The 26,875-nt window shown below is 33.2% G+C and overlaps 4 protein-coding genes across 15 annotated transcripts; 3 read left to right on the top strand and 1 right to left on the bottom strand.

Annotated features, from left to right (window-relative positions):
* The first annotated feature begins 589 nt into the window (after window positions 1–589).
* On the top strand, window positions 590–5,405 carry LOC107644203 (uncharacterized). 3 transcript variants are annotated; one of them, XR_015883152.1, is made up of 3 exons: window positions 590–2,337; window positions 4,356–4,426; window positions 5,048–5,404. XR_015883152.1 is itself a non-coding variant. In XM_088486118.1 (2 exons), the coding sequence occupies exon 1, from the start codon at window positions 1,285–1,287 to the stop codon at window positions 2,326–2,328; it is 1,044 nt and encodes a 347-aa protein (XP_088342244.1). In that variant the 5' UTR covers window positions 590–1,284; the 3' UTR covers window positions 2,329–2,337; window positions 4,356–5,405. The 3 variants fall into 3 exon arrangements, 2 of the variants coding, with proteins under 2 accessions (XP_088342244.1, XP_088342245.1); XM_088486118.1 differs by having other exon boundaries at window positions 4,356–5,405; XM_088486119.1 differs by lacking the exon at window positions 4,356–4,426.
* A 2,000-nt stretch (window positions 5,406–7,405) lies between these two features.
* On the top strand, window positions 7,406–11,463 carry LOC107641146 (uncharacterized). Of its 10 annotated transcripts, XR_015883785.1 has the most exons (4): window positions 7,407–9,300; window positions 9,792–9,938; window positions 10,691–10,738; window positions 10,901–11,463. XR_015883785.1 is itself a non-coding variant. In XM_088489094.1 (2 exons), exon 1 carries the CDS (start codon window positions 7,612–7,614, stop codon window positions 9,286–9,288), a length of 1,677 nt encoding a protein of 558 aa, XP_088345220.1. In that variant the 5' UTR covers window positions 7,406–7,611; the 3' UTR covers window positions 9,289–9,300; window positions 10,901–11,463. The 10 variants fall into 10 exon arrangements, 4 of the variants coding, with proteins under 4 accessions (XP_088345220.1, XP_088345218.1, XP_020979639.2 ...); XR_015883783.1 differs by having other exon boundaries at window positions 7,407–9,938; XR_015883782.1 differs by lacking the exon at window positions 10,901–11,463 and having other exon boundaries at window positions 10,691–10,878.
* Window positions 11,464–14,582: 3,119 nt separating this feature from the next.
* LOC107644194 (protein C2-DOMAIN ABA-RELATED 4) lies at window positions 14,583–16,953 on the top strand. The gene is made up of 3 exons (XM_016348002.3): window positions 14,583–14,966; window positions 15,523–15,618; window positions 16,450–16,953. Exons 1-3 carry the CDS (start codon window positions 14,718–14,720, stop codon window positions 16,738–16,740), a joined length of 636 nt encoding a protein of 211 aa, XP_016203488.1. The 5' UTR covers window positions 14,583–14,717; the 3' UTR covers window positions 16,741–16,953.
* Window positions 16,954–17,283: 330 nt separating this feature from the next.
* LOC107644193 (nucleolar protein 56) lies at window positions 17,284–20,637 on the bottom strand. The gene is made up of 8 exons (XM_016348001.3): window positions 20,297–20,637; window positions 19,744–19,958; window positions 19,455–19,612; window positions 19,137–19,324; window positions 18,807–19,059; window positions 18,242–18,390; window positions 18,018–18,152; window positions 17,284–17,851 (listed from the first exon to the last, which is right to left on the bottom strand). The coding sequence occupies exons 1-8, from the start codon at window positions 20,499–20,501 to the stop codon at window positions 17,532–17,534; spliced, it is 1,623 nt and encodes a 540-aa protein (XP_016203487.1). The 5' UTR covers window positions 20,502–20,637; the 3' UTR covers window positions 17,284–17,531.
* Between the last annotated feature and the right edge of the window lie 6,238 nt (window positions 20,638–26,875).

The following is a 26,875-nucleotide window of genomic DNA, read 5'->3' as shown; positions in this document are numbered from 1 at the left end:
AATAAAATTTATAGTTAAATAAAATGTAATTGATTTAAAAATGAGTGACTTTGAAATTAAAATAAATTGAATATAAGTGAAAAGAAAGAATGCTATATGTATTATAATTTGTATATTAATTGATGAGAATCGCTTCAACTTGGTGGTAGAAGCATGCTTGCTTTATGCTGTAGGAAGGGTTTAGAACCCCTATGGAAGCATTTTGAAAAATTTTTCAAAAATTATCACAAGCCTTGACGCCTTGACACTTGGCAACGTTGGAGGGTTTAGAGCACAATAGAGTTGCAGATCGATAGTCCATTGTAGATTTACTTTCAAACCGAGCAGCTCGGATCGGTCCGGTTTTTACCAGTTCACACCGGATTTGACCGATTCTCTACCTTAGACGGTTAAAAATTTAGATCGGACCAATATTAAATTCAGTTTATTAATTTTTCCGGTCGAACCGGCCGATCCGATCCGATTCTGACAACTATGAATTTAATTATTAACCCAAAAAAATTTCTCTTTTTTATTTTTTTATATCCAAACAAAAAAAATTTATTTTCTATTCATTTTCTTTCTCTCATTTTCTCTTGAACCAAACATAGGGCAAAGGTCGAATAAGTGAAGAAGTCTTCAATACAGCACATTCCTCTTGAATCTTGATTGCAAACATGTTGTCATCGTTCTCATCCTCACCAATCAAATTAAGGTATGCTCTTCAAATCCCAAAGCACTCTCCATATTCTGTTCCCCACTCTGCTCTCCGTCTTTGCTTCCCTTCCACTTCATCCGTACCCTCTCATTCTCAGCCCCAATCACTTGATGAAGCTGTTGATTCCTTCACTCGCATGCTCTCTATGCGTCGTACTCCTCCCATCATCCAATTTAACAAGATTTTGGGATCCCTTTCTAAGACGAAGCATTTCCACGCCGCCGTTTCCCTTTTTCAGCAATTGCAAGCCAGGGGAATTGCGCCCAGCATAGTCACTTTGAATATCTTAATCAATTGTTGCTGCGGCATGGGTCGTATGACGCTTGCTTTCTCTGTGTTGGCCAAGATTTTCAGAATGGATTATCAACCTGATACGGTAACATTCACAACAATCCTGAAAGGTCTCTGTCTGTGGTAGTGTTGAAAAAGCAGTGTGCTTTCATGACACAGTGCTGGCTCATGGATTTCACTTCGACCAAGTCACTTATGGGACCTTGATTAATGGGCTCTGTAAGACCGGACACACATCAGCTGCTATTCAAGTGTTGAGAAAGATCCCACGGTATGGCATTGCTCCTAATGTCTTCATGTACAGCTCAATTATTGATAGCCTCTGCAAGGATACACTTGTAAGTCAGGCTTTTCATTTATTTTCTGAAATGCTTGCTAAGGGAATTTCTCCCGATGTTATCACATACAGTCCTCTCATTTTTGGATTGTGTCTTGTGGGTCAATACAACGAAGCCGTTGATTTACTAAATCATATGATGCTTAAAAACATTACTCCAAATGTTTATACCTATAGTACTTTGATCGATGGGCTATGCAAGGAAGGAAGGATCAAAGATGCTAAGAATGTGTTGGCTGTGATGACAAAACATGGTGTCAAACCTGATGTGGTTACTTATAACAGCTTAATGGATGGGCATTGTTTGGTTAACGAGGTAAATAAGGCAAAATATGTATTCAACACAATGGCTGAGAGTAGAGTGTTTCCTAATGTTCAGAGTTACAATATCTTGATTAATGGCTTCTGCAAAAGTAAAATGGTCGATGAAGCCTTGAATCTCTTTGAAGAAATGCGTGGCAAGAACTTGGTTGCAGACACGGTAACTTACAACACTCTTATTGATGGCTTGAGCAAATCAAAGAGAATCTCTTGTGCTCTGGAGCTTCTTGTCGAGATGCATGAAAGAGGTCAACCCGCTAATGTAGTCACTTACAATTCCTTGTTGGATGGGATATTCAATATCAAACGAGTTGACAAGGCGCTTATGTTATTCAAGGAAATGAAAGAGAGTGGCATTGATCCAGATATATATACATACAACATACTTATAGATGGCTTGTGCAAAAGTGGAAGACTTAAAAATGCAAAAGAGATATTTCAAGATCTTTCAATTAAAGGCTGTTCTCCAAATGTGAGGACTTACAATATTATGATCCATGGGCTCTGCAAAGAGGGATTGTTTGAAGAAGCAGTGGCCCTACTGTCGGAAATGGAAGACATTGGTTGCTTGCCAAATGCTGTGACTTTTGAAACTGTTATTCGTGCTTCGTTTGAAAAAGATGAGAATGACATGGCGGAAAAACTTCTTCGGGAAATGGTTGCTAGAGGCTTATTGAATTGATAAAAGAAGGTAATATACATCAACTCAAATTGAAATTACATCTCATTGTTGCTGAATATGTATCATAGTTTTGTAAATTCTGTGTCTGTTGGGTCAGAGGACTTTGGCAATGCCATAACATTAATTAATTTTGCACTTTCGATTTTTGCAATTGCTATCATCCTTTTGAATTCCACTACTTTATTGATTCTTTAGTTGATATTCCTAGTTATAGCTTACAGATTTAGTGTTTAAGATCTCTTTATAGCAATAGTGTTCTTTACTGTTATTCTATGAGATCATGTATTTATCATGCTACAAACTAAGCAAAACTAAAAAGATTGAAAATTTGTTTTGTTGTTTGTTGTTTGTTCTCTGCTATTCTGTTGTGCAACTTATTTTTCCGTATCTTTGTAGGTACCATATATATATATATATATATATATATATATATATATATATCAAACTAATTCCTATGACTTTTTATCATAAGCAACCATGAGCTATTGTTTATTTGATTGAATCCTCTGGGAATTGTTGTAAAAGGAATTTAAATAGGTACTAAGGATTTATTTTTAGGCTATATAGTTTTCACTTCCATCTTAAAAATAAACCCACCTTCTAAAATGCATGTCCCCTCTTTTCATCAACCTAAGCAACATCGAGTCAAGGTTAATATGGTTCAGTTATTTCAAGATTTTTGGCCATTTTCTTAATTAATGCTACTCAGTTGTATTGCTTGGAAATTGCTTCTGCTGAAAATATGTACATTATGAAATACTTTTTCGGAGAATGTTTTTCTGTTAATTCTTAGATAAATTACTTCATTATTTCTTGTGTAGATATTATTCCATTGTCTCTAAGTCTCTGTTTATTAGCATTTTAAAAGAAGTTACTGGCTTGGAGTTTTGTTATGTGGTGTTTGTGATGGGGGTGTTAAAAGTGAAACAATACAGAATTCTCTGAGTTTTCGCTAATATTTGCCTCCAAATACTAATTTTCCCTGCACATATCCTTCCAATTCCTAATTTTCGATCATCATCATTCAATCATAATTTTTCTCTCAAATGAATTTTTTTATTACCATCATTCAACAATAGCGAACACTTTCAGGACTCCAATAATAGTACGATAGCTCCAGCATCGTTGTACTTGTTTTGTTCTTATCAAATTTAACACTCATGCTTTACTTTAAAATTTTTTGTTTGGTAAAGTTTTATTTCAGAAGTCAATTACATTATTTTTTGTCAATGTGACTTCTTCAGCCATCATAACCTATACGTATAATATACATGTTATGTAATTTTTTTGTCATTATAGTACAAATTCTATGTTATTATTTTTATCGTATTTGTTACGTATATAAGGGCATTTAAGTAAATTCTTCTTCACGGGAATTTCACATGTTTCCGTTGAGCGGGTACCTCAATCCCAAAAGTAGAGTGTCAAAATATATATTCAACACAATGACCCAAAGTAGAGTGTCACTTGATGTTCAAAGTTACAATGTCATGATTAATGGCTTGTGCAAAAGTAAAATGGTAGATGACACCTTGAATCTCTTTGAAAAAATGCGTCGCAAGGACTTGGTTCCAGACACGATAACTTTTAGTATTCTTATTGATGGCTTGTGCTAATTAGGGAGAATATCTTGTGCTTCAAAGCTTCTTGTTGAGATGCATGATAAAGGTATATAATCACATACAATTCCTTTCTTGATGCTTTATGCAAAAACCATCATGTTGACAAAGCACTTGTTTTATTCAACACAATTAAGATCAAGGCATTCGCCCAAATATATGTACATACAACATACTTATAGATGGCTTGTGAAAAAGTGGAAGATTTAAAAATGTAAAAGATTTTTCAAGATCTTTCTGTTAAAGGCTATCATCCAAATGTGTGGACATACACCATTATGATCAATGGGCTTTGCAAAGAGGGCCTGCTTCATGAAGCATTGGCTTTCTTGTCAAAAATGGAAGATAATGGTTGCTTACCAAATGCTGTGACTTATGAAATAATCATTCGTGCTTTGTTTGAAAAAGGTGAAAATGATCATGCGGAGAAACTTCTTCGTGAAATGATATCTAGAGGCCTATTGCAAGGAGAAAAGTAGGTGAGATTCTTCTTGTTAGACATCACAGAAGGTTGTTTGTATCTCTTTCTTTTTAACTTGTCTTTTGTTACCTTCTTGCTAATCATCTATCTATTCCATATTATTGATGCTTCTGATTCTTTCTCTACATGATGGTGATTTTTTGTTCTGTTTAGCCACACTGATATTTTCTGTCATTGCTTATTTGATGTCTTTTTGTGTCAAGGTGGTTGTCACATGTGTCTTGTTGGGGGGGGGGGGGGGTATATTGTTATTTCCTTTTTTATTATATTTGTGCTTTGATGTTAAGTTATTCCTAACTAAGTTTGTTTTGATTTCATTATTCAAAGGGAATCACTTGTTAAGTTTCTCTACACTCTTGTTATTGTCTTCCATTCTTTTCATTTTCCCATGCAGCAATATACTTGCAGATGTAGCCATCTAATGTATTTTGCTGATGTGTTTTAGTGATTATTAGTTTACAGAGGTTTTCTACTTAGTTTTTGCTTCTTCTTGTTGTTAGTAGATTAACCTTCTGAGACTTACCTAAACAAGTGAAAATGTAGATGTTCTTTCAAGAGTTTGTAGTAACTAGCATGCAATGCTTTTTTATGTGTTCAACCTTTATCGTATTTGCTTTAGCTCTACTATGCAGATGGTGAAGATAGAGAATCATTATGGACATGCGTATGTGATACCAATGGATTCCCTAAAGCGGCAGTAGGTGTTCATAGCTCTAGTTGCTTTAATCTTGCAACTGCACCTGGGGTGTCTTCCTTATTCCGTTTTGCTTCCAACTTGAAAGCTTTTCAATGCTGCTACTGCTAAACCAATTATTATATGAATTAAAGACATCATAGCGACGTGTGGTCATGCATTGGGATGCGACATTGTTTTATATTGGTTGTTGCAGACTAAATAACGCTCTTCATTTTTTTGGATTTGGGATGTAAACATAAGCCAAATTAAATTATCATATAAATTAGAAATAATTAAATAATTTTATTTTTAAAAAAATAATTAAAATATCTAAAGAATTGCTCGTCAGGCCAACAATATTTGTGTTCTACTTTCATGTTCTTATGTTTAAAATAAAGTACACACAAATCTCATTCGTATAAAGTTATGGACCTAGTAAGAACATTAAGAATATTTCTTTTTCGGTTTTCTAAGAAAAAAACACAATGACTAATCTTTTTGCTACAAATCATCCTATTAAGAACAAATGACTAATTACAAGATGCTTTTCTAACTTCTTAATCAAGGGACCGAATGATAAAATACGAAACAGTTATATCACCAATAATATGATCACACATAGCAATGTAATGTCCAAATAATCCATATCACATTTATATCACTTATAATAAGCGAGACTTCTCCCATATGAAAGTCTTGTGATTTTGGACAATACGGGGTGTTAGAATATTTGACACCACACTCAGTTAAAAGTTAGAACATTGTTTAGCTCGTGTTTTGTTGCTTCTACGGGTTTGTTTGCTTTTATAAATATGTAACACAAAATTTTATTGAAATTTTTGCTCATGATTGTTTAATATCAATATAGGCTTTTAATTTTAAATTATTTGGGACTATTCACTAGGATCAATTTCACATCATCTTGAGTTTTCTGCTATTTAATTAATAAAATCCTAAGCTATGGTCTAAATAGAATAAATTGTTCTTTAATGATTTTGCTAAAAATGTTTTTTTTTTCATGTATATTAGCCCGCAAAATACAAGTGTTACAATGGATAAACATTCGTTTCTAATTAAATATTTTTGTGAACCACCAGCCTCATTTTCCTCAATTCCATTTCTTCAGTTGTTATACAATGCTCTCTGGATGAAACTGCACCTCCTGCAATTTTAAAGACTAAAACTTTAGCCTAGACTTACCAGTTAATAAAAGTAGTGAATTCCTACTTTGATAATCCGAAAAATGCTCTATCTTTTCCTTTCGCATCATAATACACCGAAGAACTTACATAACAATTAGTCTAGTTAAGAAATTTACATCATAACAATTCATTAATAAACATGATTGATATTATGTCATTCTCAATATACTAGTTGACCTTGAAGAAGCTAAATGACAAGATATTGCAAAATTATAAAACACTTTAGAAGAAATGCAAGGTCAGCTAGATGAAGGCAACAAAACTAGCAATTGAGCAAGCACCACAGTAATTAAATAGGATTCTATTGTGGACAATACTAAGCTAGAGTTACTGGCAAATAAAAGTGAGGAATAGAGGTAAGTATAAACTTCTGTCTTAAAATGGTATGTTTTATTGTCAGAGAAAAATGGTGAAAACAATAGAATTATTTTAAAAGTTCCAATACATTTTGCAGATAAAATTTTCACCCAAAAAATTATATTATATTTTTAAATAATATAATTTAAAGAGAGGAGTATACTTTTAACTTTGTTTTTAAAAAGAATGTTATGCCATTTATTACTCGAAATTTAAATTACAAAAAATAGAAGCAAATGTGGGGAATGAAAATTATAAAAGGATTCCCCATGAAATAAAATTGATGATTATTTACAGAAGAATAGAATTACAGAAGAATATAAATTCCAATCCAACATGAATAATATCAAATTCAATATCTGTCTACTATACTTACATATATGCAAATATGTACCAAACTAAGAATCTATTGATCCTCAAACACAATATGAATTTATATACTTATCATCATCATTTAGTTATAGCCACCATGAAATCAATCGATCAATTACCTATCCACATCGTCAAAAACAAGACGTAATTTCTAATTACAAGAACTTCATCAAGACTCCATGTAGTTTTCATAGAAAAAGCGAAAAAAATGGAACCTGATGTGTTTGGAGTAGGTGCCAGAGGTAGAGGCGGAGGAAAAAGGAATGAAGTCAGAGTTGGTGGCGAGGAAGAGAAACAGGGCGATGACAGCGACACACATTGCACAAACAGCTGCGGAAGAAGACAGACTGCCCAAAACGTGAAGAAGCCTAGCAGAATTACAAATTATGTTTAAGGGTGGAGAGGGGAAATTTGGAAACTAAAAATCATAGGGGTAAATGTAGAATTACAAAAAAAGAAAACAGAGGGTTCAATTTGAAATTACTAAAATCCGTGGCCTAAATAAAGATAGTAAAAGCAGAAACAATAACCTCGAACAAGCTTGATTCTACCCTCACTCTGTTGGTGGTTGCAAGAATGTTGTCATTCCTCTCATTCTCACGAATCATGTTAAGGTATGCTCTTCAAATCCCAAATCCCTCTCCTTATTGTGTTCCCTATTCCGCTCTCCGTCTTTGCTTCCCTTCAACTTCATCCCTACACTCTCACTCTCACTCTCAGCCCCAATCACTTGATGAAGCTGTTGATTCCTTCACTCGCATGCTCTCTATGCGTCGCCCTCCATCCATCATTCAATTCACCAAGATTTTGGGATCTCTTGCCAAGACCAACCATTTCCCCACCGCCATTTCCCTTTTCCAGCAATTGCAACCCAGGGGAATCGCTCCCAACTTATTTACTTTGAATATCTTAATCAATTGTTGCTGCGGAATGGGCTGGATCACTCTTGCTTTCTCTGCTTTGGCAAAGATTTTCAGGATGGGTTTTCAGCCTGATACCGTTACGTTGAATACACTCATCAAAGGTCTCTGTCTCAGTGGTAAGATTGAAAAAGCACTGCACTTTCATGATAGAGTGTTGGCTCATGGATTTCACTTCGACCAAGTCACTTATGGGACATTGATCAATGGGCTCTGTAAGACCGGACACACATCAGCTGCTATTCAAGTGTTGAGAAAGATCCCACGGTATGGCATTGCTCCTGATGTCTTCATGTACAGCGCAATTATTGATAGCCTCTGCAAGGATACACTTGTAAGTCAGGCTTTTCATTTATTTTCTGAGATGCTTGCTAAGGGAATTTCTCCCGATGTTACCACATACAGTCCCCTCATTTTTGGATTGTGTCTTGTGGGTCAATATAAGGAAGCCGTTGATTTGTTAAGTGATATGGTTCTTAGAAACATTACTCCTGATGTTAGTACCTATAGTATTTTGATCGATGGGTTATGCAAGGAAGGAAAGATCAAAGATGCTAAGAATGTGTTGGCTGTGATGACAAAACATGGTGTTAAACCAAATGTGGTTACTTATAACAGCTTAATGGGCGGATATTGTTTGGTTAATCAGGTAAATAAGGCAAAATATGTATTCAACACAATGGCCGAGAGTAGAGCGTTTCCTAATGTACGGAGTTACAATATCATGATTAATGGCTTTTGTAAGAGTGAAATGATCGATGACGCCTTGAATCTCTTCGAAGAGATGCGTCGCAAGAACTTGGTTCCTGACACGGTAACTTACAATACTCTAGTTGATGGCTTAGGAAAATCAAGGAGAATTCTTTGTGCCTTGGAGCTTCTTGAAAAGATGCATGATCGAGGTCAACCTGCTGATATAGTCACTTACAGTTCTTTGCTGGATGCTTTGTTCAATATCAAACAACATGACAAGGCACTTATGTTATTCAATCAAATGAAAGAGTGTGGCATTGATCCAGATATGTATACATACAACATACTTATAGATGGCCTGTGCAAAAGTGGAAGACTTAAAAATGCAAAAGAGATTTTTCAAGATCTTTCCATTAAAGGCTATCGTCCAGACGTGAGGACATACACTATTATGATAAATGGGCTGTGCAAAGAGGGCCTACTTCATGAAGCATTGGCTTTCTTGTCAAAAATGGAAGACAATGGTTGCTTACCAAATGCTATGACTTATGAAATAATCATTCGTGCTCTGTTTGAAAAAGGTGAAAATGATAACGCGGAGAAACTTCTTCGTGAAATGATATCTAGAGGCCTATTGTAAGGATAAAAGTAGGTGAGATTCTTCTTGTTAGCATCACAAAATGTTGTTTGTATCTCTTTCTTTTTAACTTGTGTTTTGTTCTCGATCATCTTTCGATTCCATATTAATGCTTTTAGATCTTCACATGATTGTGATTCTTTATTCTGCTTTACCCACACCTAAGTGTTTTCTTTGTTGTTGCTTATTTTATGGCATTTTCGGTGACTAGATGGCTGTTATATGTGGCTTGTCGGATCTATCATTATTTCCTTTTTTATTTTTGTAATTATATATGTGCATTGATGTTAATTTATTCTTAAGCTGAAATGGTTGTGATTTTCATCATTCAAAGGGAATCCTTGTTAGTTGTGAAGCTTCCCTGCACTCTTATTGTCTTTCGATCTTTTCATTTCTCCCATATTTAAATTAAACTCCCATGCAGCAGCATATTGTCTGATGTAGCCTTAGATGAAATCTCAAATGTTATTTTGCAAACATCTTGTCATTTTTCTGCGTTCATGCAGTTATACCTGAAGCATATTGTACCAAAGCAATCAACTTGATAAAAAAGATTACTGATTCAAACTTCAAAGCCAAAGGATTTTGATCAAACACTAGCCTCTTGCGCATTCTCCAAGCACCCCAAAGAGTAGCAAGAAACATTTGCACAGGTTAATGCTCAAAAAAGTTGGAATACTCTATCATGAATTGCATGTTCCCATATAATCATGTTGAGAAAAATAATAAACCTATAAACTTTACAATTTAAATGGGAAACTTTGGTGGTATATCCGGGCTTTTAAGTTCGAATCTCAATAAAGCTAAAATACTGTGTTAAGAAACATTTGTGTGATCAAATCTGGCTTTAATGAAACAATTATGGTAATTTTATATGATAGGAATTGTTCAGTAGAGAGTATTTTCATTTGTTAGCTGAGCTAAACTTTCATCTTTATGCTGGCTCTACCATAGATCAATTGATTCATTTGAAGCGTTCTTGGAGTTATCATGAAAAACGTTGGTCCATTTGTTTGTTGTTTTTCTTTTTCACAAAAAAAAAATGACATTAAAAATTTTGAAAAAATGGCATTTATCATTGTCTTTTTGAGGTTTTTTTTTTTTTTTTTATAAAGATGGAAATAGAAAATAACTAGTTTGTTTACAAGGGCAAGCAATAGCAGAAAGCCATTGGATTTTATTCAGATGCCATTAAACTAAGCAGCAAGAATGCAACATCCTACAGTAATAGGGCCCAAGCATCTAAGTCTTTATGTATTAGAAAGCATCTAAGTCTAGTAGGTAGATACTGAATATTACTAGCTTAGACTATACAAGATGTGGATATTACGTTTATCATATTGGATTGAAAATTTGAAATGGCTTAACATTCACAAGTTCATTTCCCTGACATGCACATATGCAGTTGAGCAGTGTTAAGGTAGTTCGAGGCAGGTGTTGTGCAGCTGTTTGTGTAAGATCAAGCTTTGCACTTTTAGTTTTGTTCCATTTATATCTTTGTACCCTTTATTGCTGAGATTGTTAATTTATCCATCAGTGGCATTTATTTTTGTAATTAAAGATTGATTAATAAATATGATGATAGTTGCTGAATGACAATTTTAAGTGCATTTAGGTGAGGGAATGATGAGGAGCTTATGTGAATCCATTGGTGGATATCAAAGATTGAAAGAGTGTTAAACATCACATGCTGCTGCTGCTGGAATTGACATATAATCATAGCTACACTCTCACTCTCACTACACTCTCACTACCCTTCCACTTCATCCCTACACACTCACTCTCAGCCCCAATCACTTGATGAAGCTGTTGATTCCTTCATTCACATGCTCTCTATGCGTCGTACTCCTCCCATCATCCAATTTAACAAGATTTTGGGATCCCTTTCCAAGACGAAGCATTTCCACGCCGCCGTTTCCCTTTTTCAGCAATTGCAAGCCAGAGGAATCGCTCCCGACTTATTTACTTTGAACATCTTAATCAATTGTTGTTGCGGCATGGCTTGTATGACGCTTGCTTTCTCTGTATTGGCCAAGATTTTCTTTGTGTCAGAGTGGTTGTCATGTGTCTTGTCGGGATATATTGTTATTTCCTTTTGAGAAAATTCGACTCCCCTATGCGAAATGCTAAAATGACACTTCTCTCTATTTTATAAATGTACATTTTTCTTTTTTTTAATTTTTAAAAAACCTCCTCTTTAATTCATTTAAATTTTTTATGTTAATTAATATTAACTTTATCCATTTTTTAAGAAAAAATAAATTATTTTTTGAAAAAATATCCATTAACAAAAATTTTATTTTTTATCATTAAATTTTGTTTATCAAAATATCTTTTTAATAAATTATTTTTTTATTGATTAAATTATATTTTTATTAAAATATTTTTAAAAAAATTAATAATTAAATTATTTTTTTCTAAGATACTTACCTTTCAATAATTTTTTAATTATTAAATTGTGATTTTATCAAAATTTTTGTTAATAATTATTTTTTTTTACCAAAGATAAGAGACTCAAACCCGCAACCTCTTAATTAAATATGGAGAGACTATGCCATTTGAGTTATAACTCATTGGCATTGTTAATAATTATTTTTATATTAAATAAAAAAACGTACTACTGTTAATATATATATATATAACAATTAATATATATTGATATTGAAAAATAATGTTACTAAAATTTTTTATTTAATTTTAAAATAATATATATAGATATTGAAAAATTAATAGTAAAATATAAAAAAATTGTTAACAAAAATTTTGGTAAAATTATAATTTAATAATTAAAAATTATTAAAGGGTATTTTAGAAAAAAATTTATATAATTATTAAATTTTTAAAAAAATACAATTTAATCAATAAAAGAATAATTTATTAAAGAATATTTTGGTAAGCAAAATTTAATGATAAAAAATAAAATTTTACTAATGGGTATTTTTAAAAAAAATAATTTATTTTTTCTTAAAAAATAGATAAAGTTAACATTAGTTAACACAAAAAGTTTAAAATGGATTAAAGATGAGATTTTTTAAAAGTTAAAAAGGAGAGAAATGTACATTTATAAAATAGAGGGGGAGGAGAGTGTCTTGCAGGAGAGGGGAGTGTAATTTTCTCTTTCCTTTTTTATTATATTTGTGCATTAATGTTAATTTATTCCTAAGCTAACTTTATTTTGATTTCATCCTTTAAAGTGAATCACTTGTTAAGCTTCCCTGCACTCTTGTTATTGTCTTTGAATCTCTTCATTTACCCATGCGGCAACATACTTGCTGATGTAGCCTTCTAATGTATTTTGGATCGTCTCCAAAGTTAGTTTGCAAACATATTCACATTTTGTGTTCATGCAGTTGCATATGTAAAGCTTTGCCTGAGGCATATTCTACAAATGTGATTAACTTCGACAAAACATGATCATTAGATTTCTTGTCCTATATAGAGTAAATGAATTTTTTCAAAAAAAAATTCATGGTCCAAATATCTGTAGGTTTCGAAAACCAAGCTTTGATTGAACTTCTATTGATTGACATATATGAAACACACAAACTGTTTGCTTTCTGATATTTAAAGTATGTATCCACTTTATATGAAGCTCCATCTAACTTTTTTCACATTCCGGTTATTCTATATTTATTTGGATCTGATAACTGCATCTTATCATATATAAATAGAAATGCGGAATTAGAGATAAGAACTTGATGCGGAATTCTATATATTTCTCATTTTTCTAGTCCCTTCACCAAACTAGTAATGAGAAAAAATTGGTGAAGGGACTAGTTTGGTGCACGACATTCAATTTTAGGGACTAAAATGAGTCACTTAATGTAAAGTGAGGGACTAATTTGGTGCATATACAACGATGGCATAATGGATGACACGTGGACGAATACTGTTGCGACACGTGGCACAACTGGACACGTGGCCAAATAACATTGTGACACGTGGCACAACTATCCACGTCAGCATGCCACGTGTCACTGGTCACCACATCATCCTACCATTACACGTGGCCAAATCATGAAGTGACACGTGTCACTTACAGTCCACGTCACCATGCCATGTCATCACGTCGTTAATGAAAAATGGATCAGGGACTACTATGGTGCATTTTTTTCAATCTCAGGGACGTAATTGGTGCAATTGGAATCTCAGGGACGATTTCAGTGCAAAACGCCAATCTCAGGGACCATTTTGGGGTTTAACTCGGTAAACACCTCCTACTCTTTCACATAATAAATGGACTTATTTATATTTTACCAAAAAAAAAAGGACTTATTTATAACAAAAGAATTATATATTTTCAATGCTTGTAAGTTGTAAGGTGTAGCCAGTGAAAACCAATTAGCGGCTTATTAACAACCAAAGTCTAACAATATTTATTTTATAAATGGAATTTAATTTTGATATACGAGTATCCAATTATACAATGTTATATTAGTAAAAATAATTTTTATTTACATTAACCATGTAAATGGTAATCCAAAAAATAAATATAATTGTAAAATTGTATAAAATATTTTAAATTGTCAGTGCATAAAAATTAAACTCTTATAAATAACTATCAACATTTCGTTAAAGGTTCTTTGCTGCAGTTTCTACCGTAATTCATTCGACACAAAAACAATAAAGTAACAATTCTAAGCGTTAATTTTTCATACTCCAAAATCCAAATACCTTCCAAACGTATTCCCCTATTATACATTCAGTAACATAATTACCTAAGCTATATGCGCTCCTATGAATTAAATGTTAATCTCTCTTTTTTTAATTAGTCTTGAAGATTTTTCTTTCGTTCTTTATTATAATTTTTTTTTTGTCTTTGATGTTTTCCTTTCTAGACCAGAGCCCACAAATCCATTTCACAGAAAAATCAATCCGAAACAACGCTTGAAAGAAATAACGGAAAAAAAGAACAAAAAACAGCACACAAACAGAGAGAAAACTGAAAATGAAAAATGAATCAAAAACAGATATATCCTCTCTTATCATATCATAAAGTCGTAGTAACTGAAAAAACCGACAAAACACACGTTACGTGAGAAGACCGAACTACGTTGTATTCTCGTGATTCCTACTTCTATATACGACAAACCCTAACTCCGGTTGGCCCCACACGCTTCTCTCTTTTTACTTTTTCTTTTGCACAGTTTTCTTCTGAATATTCTTCAGTTCCACCTCAGATTCATTCAAATTAAAGTATTAAATTTAAACCCCTTCATCATCACATAATTGATAATTGTGGAGTTGCATTTTCTTTTCGTGATTTTTGAATTTTTGATTCGCGGTGGTCACGGTGTTCCTGTTCCAGACTCAGATTACATAGTATCCGTATAATATAATATAATATAATATTTTAATATTAAATAGAATTAGTATTTAATTATCAATTTTGCGGAGTTGATAATATAAATTTATAAAGGGAAAAAAGATAAATGGGGGAAACAAATGCACGGTCAAATTCGCATAAGCATTGGCGTTTTGGTACGAATTCGCAGCAGAATATTCAGTTGCGTTCACGGTCGAGTTCGAATTCGAGATCTTCGTCACCGGAATCACCACCAAAGTCTCTGATGGAGAACCTTATGGGACTTCTTAGGGTTCGAATCAAGCGTGGCGTCAACCTCGCCGTTCGTGATGTTCGTAGTAGCGATCCCTATGTTGTCATCAAGATGGGTAAACAGGTACCGTCATCATCATAAATTTTTTCCTTTTTTTGCTTCCTTTAATTTCAGTTTGCTTTGTTACAATTCATTCACCAACCAAAGTTTCTATTTTTGTTTTTGTCTTTGTATTTTTTCCTCTATGTCTTAACTACGGTACACTTTCCTTGGCCTTGTTTCTAATTCCAGGATGATTTTTTTTCTTAAAAGGAATTGATGAAAAAGTTGTTATTTTTATGTTGTCCAGCTATGGGAAGTTCTTGATTTTGGAGGAACCCTTGTGGGTTTCAAATTATTGACTATAAGAACATGACATATTAGGCACAAATTTTACTAGCTGTTTTATGAAATTTCCTAATTTTTCGTATTTTGGCTTTGTTCATGCTTAAATTGGTGGGGTTTCTTTTTTTTTTTTTTTCAACTTGTTTAATTCTATGGTTTTATCGATGTTTACTTGCATAATAGCTTGGGTGATAGGAACAATATAAATGCAAACATTTTATGATATTAAACTAAAGTGGTGTCAAATTATGCACTCTCATGATCATGACCTGTGTTTGTTGTTTTTCGGTTTCAGAAACTTAAGACTCGTGTGATTAAAAGGGATGTTAATCCTGAGTGGAATGAGGACCTCACGCTTTCTGTTGTAGATCCGCATGCTTCAGTCTCACTGGTAAGTGAATTTGTTCAATTACTTAATGCCACATTTTCTCTCTAGTTAGAGGATGCAAAGGCATGTTCAACATATATATTGAGAATTGATGCTTCATTATGCTGGTTGAAATGTATATTTTGAGCCAAAAAATATGTGACAACAAAAAAAAGTAAGGATGAGATCAGAGTCTACATATCACACAGATACATGTGAACAATGTTGCCATGTTGGACTATCTATAATTGAATTATTGAACTACCATATGTATAGCATTTCCTGAATTGCTCTACTTTAACGCAGTAAATTTCATCAACTATACATATCTGCTTTCAGAAGTAGGAGGCTTTTGTGTCATGAGAGGGGTAGTGGCCACCCCCAAATTTTTGCAATTACTTTGGAAGCTCTTGTTCTTTCTCATTTTCTCAGACATGCTAATTAAAACCAAATCTTAAATTAGGGGGAAATTCTGATGGATAAGGTCTATGTATAATTAAACTAATCCACGAAAATTTCCGCCTCATTTTACTCTCCAACCAAACATGCCCTTAACGGTAAACTGTTGTAGTATGATCTTCATAAAGCTGGATACTGGAAGCCATAACTTTGTGTTATTACTTATTAATCAATTGGTATGAATGTAGTATGGATGCTGTGCTTTGTTTAATCAGTTGGAAAACGCAAAACCAAACTAAAATTATGAACTTTTTCGATATTTATTTCTAGTAGCTCTGCAGTGACAAGGTCAAAAAATGTGCAGTGATTTTGTTGGTAGTTGTTTATCTCTGATTTTGCGCTACATCGATTTGTGTATTGGATTGCTAATTCCGAGTCTATCCTTTCCGACTGCAGACTATATATGACCACGATACTTTTAGCAAAGATGACAAAATGGGAGATGCAGAGTTTGAAATCTTACCATTTATAGAAGCCTTGAAGATGAATGTGACAGGCCTGCCAAATGGTACTGTGGTCAAAAGAATACAACAAAGCCGGGATAACTATCTCGCAGATGAGAGCCGCATCACTTATATCAACGGTAAGCTTGTTCAAGATATGATCCTTAGACTGCGAAACGTGGAATGTGGTGAACTGGAAATCCAGCTAAATTGGATTGATCTTCCTGGGTCCAAGGGTTTATGATCTTGTTGGATTGTTGTCTATTAGCAACTCCATGCATATGAGCTGGCTAGTTTAATTCCCTAATATGACATTAAAGTCTGATGAGGCTTTACCTAAGGCTTCTGAGGAACAGAACTGATATATTCAAACTCTGCATATTTTAGTGTGGCCTGTAGTAGCATTTGTACAGTTGAGACAGAGACCTTTTTTTTATGATACTTGTTATTTTGGAGTGCTTTGGTTCTCAATGAGTTAGTTCTATAAAGTTTTGATTGGGCAATTATTATTATCATCATCATTAGTACTGTTCGATTTTTTTGAATCTTGTGCTCCAAAAATGTGTTTAGAAGTACATATTTCAACAAACGATAGTTTTTATGACTTACGACTCTCACAAGAAATTATCTAATCATCTTGATCAGGGGAAAACAATCAAAACATATTTTCCAAGCAGTGACTTATCGGTGCAATAATAGGTGTTACTCATTTTTCAAAAATAAACAAATATATGATTTGGAATAAAATATATATGTAATAATTGGTGTTAAGAACCTAATTAATCACTTCGAAAATTGAAAGATGACGTAAAAACTATTATATGATGAAGATACTTCAATTACTACAATGATGCCAAAGCTAAAAGATTGGTGGGACAAAATTTTCTATGCTAATCAACACCAAGAAGGCAAGTCCAAACATGGCACCAAAGGGCATAAGTTATAAGCAAATGAAATTCAACATTCTCCAAAAACAGTAACATGACAAATAAGATTTCAACAGTTAAAATTGCCCTCCATGGCTTACCAATCATCTTAACTTTTTGATTTCTTCTTCTTCTTTGTTTCACTTGCAGCCTCCACCATTTCCCCATTTTCATCCTTTTTATCCTTTTTTTTCTTCTTTTTAACTTCTCCATCGGCAACACCATTGATAACATTTTGTTCAGCCTCTTGGTCCAATTTCCTCTTTTCTTTCTTTTTCTTCTTCTTTTCTGATTTTTGATCTTCCAATGCATCACCATTTGTGGTTTCTACAGCCATGTCATCACCTTCATCTGCAGCTTTTTGCTTCTTCTTCTTGGCTTTCTTGCCTGAAGCTTCGACAGGCACTTCTTCTGTTTCCATCTCCATATCTGTAAAATTACAATGAATAAGCAAATATCCCCCATTACAAAAGTAGTAAGTATTATATACAACATATACATGGCTTTAGTTTTTTTTTTACCCCATAAAAATAGGCTCATTATATTTTGAAACTATAATCACTGCTAAATGCATATATAATCCATTCAGTCCCACCTTTGTTATCAGCACTTTCAATGGCAGACTTCATAACATCTATGTTCTTACGAGGGGCAACTCCCTTGTCATAAAAATCAAGTCGCTCCTCAACTTGCTCGCGAAGCTTCTCCCCAAATGCAGTAGTTCCCCTTTCTGCATCAGTGTAATGATATAATTTTTACATGCGGCAAGATGTTATGTAACGCATAATATTTCTATAATTAACACTTAGAATAACAAACCAGAAAAGCAGTCAATCCGTGATGCAATAGAACATTTATTTGCAAGATAGCGAGCCATTCGGCCCTTGTTTTTAGCGGATGCTCGACCAATGAAAGAGGAGTGGAATATCAAACCATATTTGGGAGTGTTTCCTCTTGTCTTTAGAGCCCTGAAAACATGCAAAGATGTTTTAACTTACAAGTAATGGTGACACAATAATCATAGCAAAGATATTCCAAACTCAAACTAGCCCCTTTCTTGGCACGTCAAAATGCATATGGGGACTTATGGAGGGAGAACTATTTCCTAAACAGTGATGCAATGATTTATTTATGGAGAACTATCTGACACTGAATTTAACGTGTACAAGTTTAAAAGAAAATGAAAAAGGAAGTACAAGGGATTGTGCCACAATGCCCTAATTTAACTTGCGCCATTGAAAGAGACTAACCAGCCGTACCAGAAACAACAATGGTAAACAACAAACTATTTTCAGTTTTACAACATAAAAAGGGCCTTATTCTTCTTCTATGACCAAGTAGTCCGTTCCAACTTGGAAGGAAACTAACAAGTAGAGATAAAAACCTGAACAATGCCTTCTCAGCACCAAGAATTTGAAGAGTTGAAGAAGGACACTTGGCTAAATTTGTGAGACTACCAGCATGTGAAATTAAACGTGCACCAACAACTTCACCAATCAAAGAAGCCAAATTTGGTGCAATGTCATTCATTTTAGCAACCAAGTAATCATACAGCTTCCGCCTGTACTCAGATAGGTCCATTACCCGCTGTGCAAATTGGTGGACATTAATCAAGTCCACTGGGGACAAATCCTGCCCTGAAAATAAGGAAAAAAGAAGATTTAGATAAAGAATGAAACATAAGTTAAATATGCTATACAAGTGAGAGTTCTACCCATGGAGGCCTTGGCAGCTTCCACAATCTCCTTCGCTTTATCTTCATCTCCAACAATGTCAGTCAACTCTGGAATCTTGTCCTCAGCCAACTTTGCTTTATCCTCAATAAACTTTGCAACTTTTGCATACAGATAATTATCATTTACAATCTTCACCAATTCAGGGAAATGCCAAGAGTACCATTCTCTACACATTATTGGCAAACGACCGAGATAATTAAGCACCTCAAGTTTATTAATTCTATTAAAAGAAGTGAAGTACTTTAATATCTATAACTCTAGATTTAAGATTTTCCGATTCACTGTCACAAAACTACCTGACTCTCATTGAGAATGAATTGATATCCTTATCAAGTGTATCGAGAAGGAAGATTGCTTGAATGACCATATTGTCGACTCGATTAACATTGAATTTCACCTTTGCTCTACTATAACTATGCCCCAGACCAAGTTGTGCCTTTTCCAAATCTCCTGTCTGCATTATTCAAGTAGGGGCAAAAATAATATGAACAAAAATACCAAGAAAAAAAATTTCCAATTGAAATGCATATCCAGCTCATGCATGCAAAAGCACACAAAGAAATGGAAGCAACAGCAAATGCTAACCTTGAGATCACCAACAAACTTATCAAAGTGGAGCCGCACGCCACGAAGCAGCTCACTGACAAACTCATTGCTTTGACAAGGGATTTTAGTCACTTCAGCTATCTGTGAACCAATCTTAGGATCTGACACGCCTAAACTAAACTTTGACTTCTTACCTTCCTTGACTTTAGGTAAGTTAGTCTCCAAAACAGTTCTCAACTCATCGGTCAGCAAGCCTGAACACCAAAGACAACAACGAACATGTGCATGATAACAACAACAGCGTGATAGAATCTTACTCTAAATAACACTCATAACCATAGCTTGAAAATGTGTGTTTTATTAATTAATTAATAGCTCTGTATAATCAATCTTCTATGATCACTGAAGGGAAAAATTATATTTTGAAGAAACCCAATACAATATAAAGCAAGATCATGAAAACTCAGTGAGTCAGCGAAGCGAAGCTGAACCACTATAGCATTTTATTCGAAGATGAACACCGCATTACTTAAAACTTCGCAGAGCATTCATTTTAGCTTTTAAGAAAAGGGGAAGCGGTTATTTTGTTTACCTTCAGAAATGGCGTTGCACTGTTTCAGGGCATCGAGTGCAGAAGTAAAAGGGTTGAAAGAACGAAGCTTGACCACTTTCCCGAACCGGTTCAGATCAGAAACGGAGTTCCGAACCGCTTCAGTATTCTGCCCTATTTCGTCGAGGCCATGAGCTTCGAAGAGCGCGTAACCCGACGCGGATTCGTAGAGAAGGAACAGCGCCATTGAAAGACACGCGGAGAAGGAGAAAGAAAGAGGAACGGAAGAAACCCTACTACTGAGGAAGACGACTTTGAAGATAGCTGCTGACTAGGGTTTTAGTGGAGAAAATTTTTTCTTTTTTTGATAAACCCTAAATTTTGATTTGGATCTGCTGGACATTAATATGCTTATAGGCCTTTTGGAGATTATGGAATTTGGGCCCCTGAGAAATACATTTGGTAATGAATGGTAGACCTTGGTTGTTCAGATTAAAATCTTTTGGCAAGACCAAAAATATACTAAACTGTTTCGGTAGTTAGAGGATTCGATTCATAACCAAAAAACATAAAAGGATTCGATTTGATGATAGGTCCGTCATCCAAAACATTACGAACCCCTAACTATCCATCAAAGAGCAAAAAACAAGAAATAAATCTAAATAGCTACACTCGACCAAAAAAAAAAAAATCTAAATAGCTACACCAAAAATTAACCGACCAGAAACAAGCTATCCATCAATTTTCAAGGCAATCAGTATGCAATTTGCCGCAAATCTTGTAACCAGCTCTCACCATCTTGGGTTAATTAGCTTACCTCTCCCTTTAAATAATTATTGAGGGTTTAAATTTGATTTTGTATATATAACTATTCATTGATCTGTAGTAAATATTTTAAATGGAGTTTAGATTTATGATGAATTAATTGAGAAATAAAAAATTTGCAACCAGCTCTATTTTCAGAAAAATGATAAATTTTGATGGAGCAAGAATTAGTTACTATTAGTTTATTAGTTTATTCTCAAGAATTATTATTGTTCCGGTCCAGCCCAACAAAAATTTTAATTCGACTGTAAATCGGTGACCCACCGAGTTACTCGATCCAAATCTAAGGGTGATCCGCGCACTACCTCACACTCTACTGAGAAGACCTGGATAGCTAGCAAAAGCTTTCAGACAGATGGGTTCAAGTGAAGGGGTCCACCCGAATTCAAAGTATAAATTAGGAGGGACATATCCCTCCCTAGAAGTACGCCACCTTTTTACCCTAATCAGCCGCCTCAATACGGACACTAACTTTATCATCGGAATGTCCTTGCAAGTGGCTCCACCCGTCGACTCACTGACGATTTAGACAGTCATCTTCCTTGAGAAGCTCGCGCTTAAATCCAGATACTCTACCTCACCCAATTGCTCAATTTCAGATTTTATTCGCACTGTCATTCATCTGAACAACCGAACAACTGGCAAACGATCCAAAAAATATATTTACCTGCGGAAAAAAAGTGTACTAAAGCTTGAAATAATGTATGGGATAAAATATTATCTAATGAATAATTTTTGTCTTTTTACATGGTTTCTCTCTACTAAGAAATGTGATCTTGGTATAATTGTCTTTGTACATTAATTTGATTATCTACAATTCTACATTGATTCTAATCCTATTAGTCTGTTACATTTGGTATGGTCTCGCTTGATGTAGAACCCTATATGAATAATAGTCAACAAAATCTTAAGCAAAGTCAACATTGGATATTGTGTTTGCAAGTTACTTATGTGGATCCACACAAATTTGTATGCTTTTTATCACCTCTACATTCAATCCGATTTCAATTGAAACTGGTCATAGTATTAAGGAGATTTGTAGTAACAGTTATCTTCACTGTCTTAGTTGCCCTTTTTCTTTCCCCAAAAATTGGTTTCCTTATCTGATCTAATGGAATAATGGTTCATCAAAACCACAGCAGAAACATGTCTCCAACAGAATTTATCCCACTGCTTCCTTGTTTTCTGTCTCATTGAATCTCTTCCTGTTTCCTTCCTAAGATGATTTGGGGAACTGTTGGGAGAACACAGGAAAATAGAAATTACATTAATTATATGCCTATTTTGTCTATGTCAACTCTTACATTCATTCATTATTTGTACTAATGGTGTAATCATTGTGTAAGGAAAAAAATTTGAGAGAATACAAAATCAGTCTAAAGCAACACATTATTAATATTGCATATTTTAATTACAATGCAAATATTAATAAAGTTGAAGTTGAAGGAGCACCTCTAAAACAAGTCCAATAATTTTGTGCACATTTGATGTACCATTTTTTATGAATCATTAAATTTTATTTGAAAAATATTATAAAATGAGAGTATTAATAGACTTTAATGCATATATATTTTAATATATAATATTTTAAAAATGACAAGTGTAATCTTTGCTTTAAAATTAATAAATATAAAGCATATAAATATATACACAAATATTTTTTTATTAATATTAATTATTGTACAATAAATTATATTTTATATTAATTGAAAATAATTAGATTATCATTAAAAAATTAAAAAACATTGTAATAGTTAATTTTTAAAAAATATATCATTTTATAATATAATTTTTTTATCCAAATATTTGTAAACATGTATTTTATTTAAAATATTATATACAATCCATGAAAATATTATTTTTTATTTTTCTCGCTTATAAATAAATATTTTTTTATTTATACTCTTAAAAGTTAGAAATAGAAAATAAACATTATTTTTACTTTTTAAATATAAATAAAATATATTTCTACAAAAATAAAAAATTGTGGAATGACATGAAAATTATATAATTATAATTAACATTTTTGTATAATTATATATATAATCTTTATATAATTACATATAGTTTTATTTTCATGAATTTTTTTTTCTTTACATGAAATCGATGTTTAATTTCAACTATTACTACAAAATAAAATCCAAAAAAGGTAAAACTAATTATTTAGCTATAATTTAATAAATAATTGATAACTTTAATAAAAAGAAGTTAAAAATGCATTCAAATATTTCTTTTTTTTTCTTCATTTGTTGTAAATACTACTCATCGTGACTGATACGAGATCTATCTAAGAGACAGAGAATTGTTGTAGTCACCCACACTCATGAAGGGCATAAACTAGTGGGTGTACATATATAAAGGTCCATAACCATGAGTTCGTTTATATATATAATCTTCAGAAGTAATTTTTTACCTATACTTGAAAAAAATCAAAATAATGTGAATCGTTTATTTTCTTTTTTATTTTCTAAGAATATAAATAAAGAAATTCAAAATACTTGTTTAAAAGTGTGAAATAAATAAATAAAAAATCAATGTTTTCATGTATTATATATAATTTTGAGGGCAAATGACGCATATAAACCAAGTATAGGGTGGTTTTACACAATTCTACCAAAGCAAAAAACGTTACAAGGTTCTACCAAGAGCAGTTTTCTATATAGTTCGAATTGGTGCATGTCGAATTACACATGCATAGTAATTTGAATCACATACTTATTCGAATTACATACACTAATACGAATCAACCTGATTCGAATTACACACACTAACACACACTAATTCGAATCACTTTGATTCAAATTAGTCAATTTGTCGTGCCCATAGTAATTCGAAACAGGCTATTTCGAATTACTCCCTATTTTGCATATATAAGTAGTTTGAAGTAACCTCATTCGAACTACTATTCCAAATCTATACCCCCACCAAATTCCAGAGAAAACGACCCAGTACGACTTCAACAAAGGCTTGAGCAGAATATTTAGCTGATGGGGGATAATCCGGACCGACTTTATCGTTTGGATGGAGTAGCACATATAGGTGGTGTCATCAATAAAGAGGTTAGTGCAAACTTGTTCTTTTAAAATAGGAGTGAATAACTTTTTTTTATATATATATTTTTTATATATTTTGTTAGTGGTTTTGATAGTGAATGATGTTAGTGGTTTTGTTAGTGAATGATGTTAGGGGTTTTGTTAGTGGTTTTGATAGTAAATGATGTTAGTGGTTTTGTTAGGGACTTTGTTAGTGGTTTTGGGGGTGAATGATGTTAGTAGTTTTGTTATTGGTTTTGTTAGTGGTTTTGTTAGTGAATGATGTTAGTGATTTTGTTAGTGAATGATGTTAGTGGTTTTGTTAGTGGTTTTTCTAGGGTACTGTTTCATGGCATCCAAGTCCAAAGATGAAAAGTGCGGAAGGTATTGCTGACTCCCAGAGCTAGAACCACCACCAGCCCCAGTTGGATTACTCGCTGCAATGTCATCGCCACTGTCATCAGCAATGAGGTCAGGCTCCACATCATTATCATCCAGCAATGCATCACCTATCCCAGCCGGTGTCCCACACTGCAAAGAACTCGGCACCCTCTCCACGATACCAACCTCTCCGCCACCACTGCAGTTGAGATCAACGACGAACGACGGGGACGCGACAGGCTAGTCCCTAGGTGCATTCACGGGCACGGACGAACATGCACCAACGGGTCTTGAGCTAGAACCGGCTACCGTGCCTAGAGTTTGGGTATTCCGGTTCGAACCTCCTGTGCTAGATACCACATCAACCAACTTTGCCAACAGCTCAGGTGTCCTGACCTCGGAAAACTGCCGGCGACAATGGAACAGGACCTGCAAATTCTCGTCACTCCCTATAATGAAAGAATCGTACTTCGCGTCATCTCCAAGCACTGAGATCGGAATGTGATAGATTAACTTCTGAACCTATTTCATGCCTTGCAGCCCAAGTTTCTGTATTATAGAATTCAAGAAGTCATCGAATCTCGTCGTAGGTCTCATAAAAATACTCAGAGGATCTTTATCAGTGAACTTCACACTGGAGCGTGTCTTTCTCTTAATCGACCCTCTATAATGCGCCAACACTACAAAAGCTCTCCTCACTAGCCATTTTGTCTCACTCAAATGAATTCAACTTACATTCACACCATATTTATACACGTCTGGGGCTTCCTAATTCGAAATAGCCAATTTTGAATTACATACACATAATTCGAATCAGCTAAATTCGAACTATAATTCGAATTCCTCTCCATATAATTCGAATCAGTTAGATTCGAACTGCCCATGCATAATTCGAATTGGGGTGATTCGAACTACCCCTGCATGATTCGAATCAGCACGATTCGAACTATCAAGAATGCAAACTCCCTCACTAATTCAAAGAGCATTGATTCGAATTACTAAGCTTTTTAGTTCGAACAGATTGATTCGAATTACATAGAGACATGCTTTTGGTTGATCCATATTTCTTTTTTCCGTTTGGCTTAATCATGTAATATCTCATACAAGCTGACTTAATACTGCCATTTGCCTTAATTTTGTAAAACATATATTAATATCAAAGGATAACTTTGTACACATTAAAAAATATATTATTATATAATAGTTAATTTTACTAAAATAATATTATATATAACATTTTGAATAAAATTCAATGTTTACAAATATTTGAATAAAAAGTATATTATATTGTTTAACAAAATTAACTATTACAATGTTTTTAATATTTTTTAAGGAATAATTTAATTATTTTCAAGTAATATAAAATAATTTAATTATTTTCAAATAATATAAAGTAATTTTATTATTTATATTTTGTTACTAAAAATAATACTACATAATAATTAATAATAATAAATAAAAATATTTTTATATATATTTTATATTTATTTATTTCAAAGAAAAAGATTATATTTTTATTTTTAAAATATTATATATTAAAATGTATTTATATATATGCATATATATGTATTAATATGTTTTATTTTTATAAAGTCTATAAATACTTTTCATTTATAACATCTTTTGATGTTTATTTAATAGAATTTAATAATTTCTAAAAAGTAGCGTATATAATATATACAAAATTATTAGACTCGTTTTAGTCGGCCCAACTTAAATCATTAAAAGCCCATTGTTACTTACCATATCTCACTGATTTCAATCAATTCCAATTAATTCAATATTTGTTTATTTGTTCAACATCATCAATTGCCCATTATATTTTCATATCTCTTCTTTTGCATCCATTAGTATTTTCTTTCTTTTACAACCTTTAATTTCAGAAATACCCTTAAAGAAATAAATAAAAAGAACGATAATTGAAATATATAACAATTTTTGTATTGGACATTTTTGTCTCTAAAAATTTTTTATTACATTGAGTTTTTTAAACTTTACAAAGTAAGATATATAAGTTCCTACCTTAGTCAGACTCATTATTTTTATTTGGACAAATAAATTTTTAAAAGTGTGACAAAAATTTCTATTAATTGTGTTTGCTTCTACTGAAATCAATACTGAAATACTGTGGTATAGGATTGAAAAGAGACAGGCTGAAATGAGCGTTAAAGAAACTTGGGTTGATGGATCATTGGTTAGTGAAGGGTTTAGCTTACATTATCCTGTTTTGGATTATTAATATAACTAGGGTTGCACATGGATCGAATAATTATCCGCATCCAATCCGAATTTTGTGGATATTATCCGATTCGCACTATGATATGATCAGATAGAGGATTTGGCAGTGATACCCGCGGATCCGATCCACAAATCCGCATATCCA

Source organism: Arachis ipaensis, chromosome B5 (genome assembly GCF_059453495.1).
Source record: "Arachis ipaensis isolate K30076 ecotype BB chromosome B5, ASM5945349v1, whole genome shotgun sequence".
Classification (NCBI taxonomy): domain Eukaryota; kingdom Viridiplantae; phylum Streptophyta; class Magnoliopsida; order Fabales; family Fabaceae; genus Arachis; species Arachis ipaensis.
This window is presented reverse-complemented; position numbering and strand designations above follow the sequence as displayed.

Coding starts and splice junctions, on each gene's coding strand:
- LOC107644203 (XM_088486118.1), top strand. CDS start 1,285: ATGTACAGCTCAATTATTGATAGCCTCTGCAAGGATACACTTGTAAGT.
- LOC107641146 (XM_088489094.1), top strand. CDS start 7,612: ATGTTGTCATTCCTCTCATTCTCACGAATCATGTTAAGGTATGCTCTT.
- LOC107644194 (XM_016348002.3), top strand. CDS start 14,718: ATGGGGGAAACAAATGCACGGTCAAATTCGCATAAGCATTGGCGTTTT. Junction 14,967..15,522: donor TCATCAAGATGGGTAAACAG/GTACCGTCATCA, acceptor TTTCGGTTTCAG/AAACTTAAGACTCGTGTGAT. Junction 15,619..16,449: donor CGCATGCTTCAGTCTCACTG/GTAAGTGAATTT, acceptor TTCCGACTGCAG/ACTATATATGACCACGATAC.
- LOC107644193 (XM_016348001.3), bottom strand. CDS start 20,501: ATGGCGCTGTTCCTTCTCTACGAATCCGCGTCGGGTTACGCGCTCTTC. Junction 19,959..20,296: donor GTGCAACGCCATTTCTGAAG/GTAAACAAAATA, acceptor TTTGGTGTTCAG/GCTTGCTGACCGATGAGTTG. Junction 18,391..18,806: donor GCTGAGAAGGCATTGTTCAG/GTTTTTATCTCT, acceptor GCATGTTTTCAG/GGCTCTAAAGACAAGAGGAA.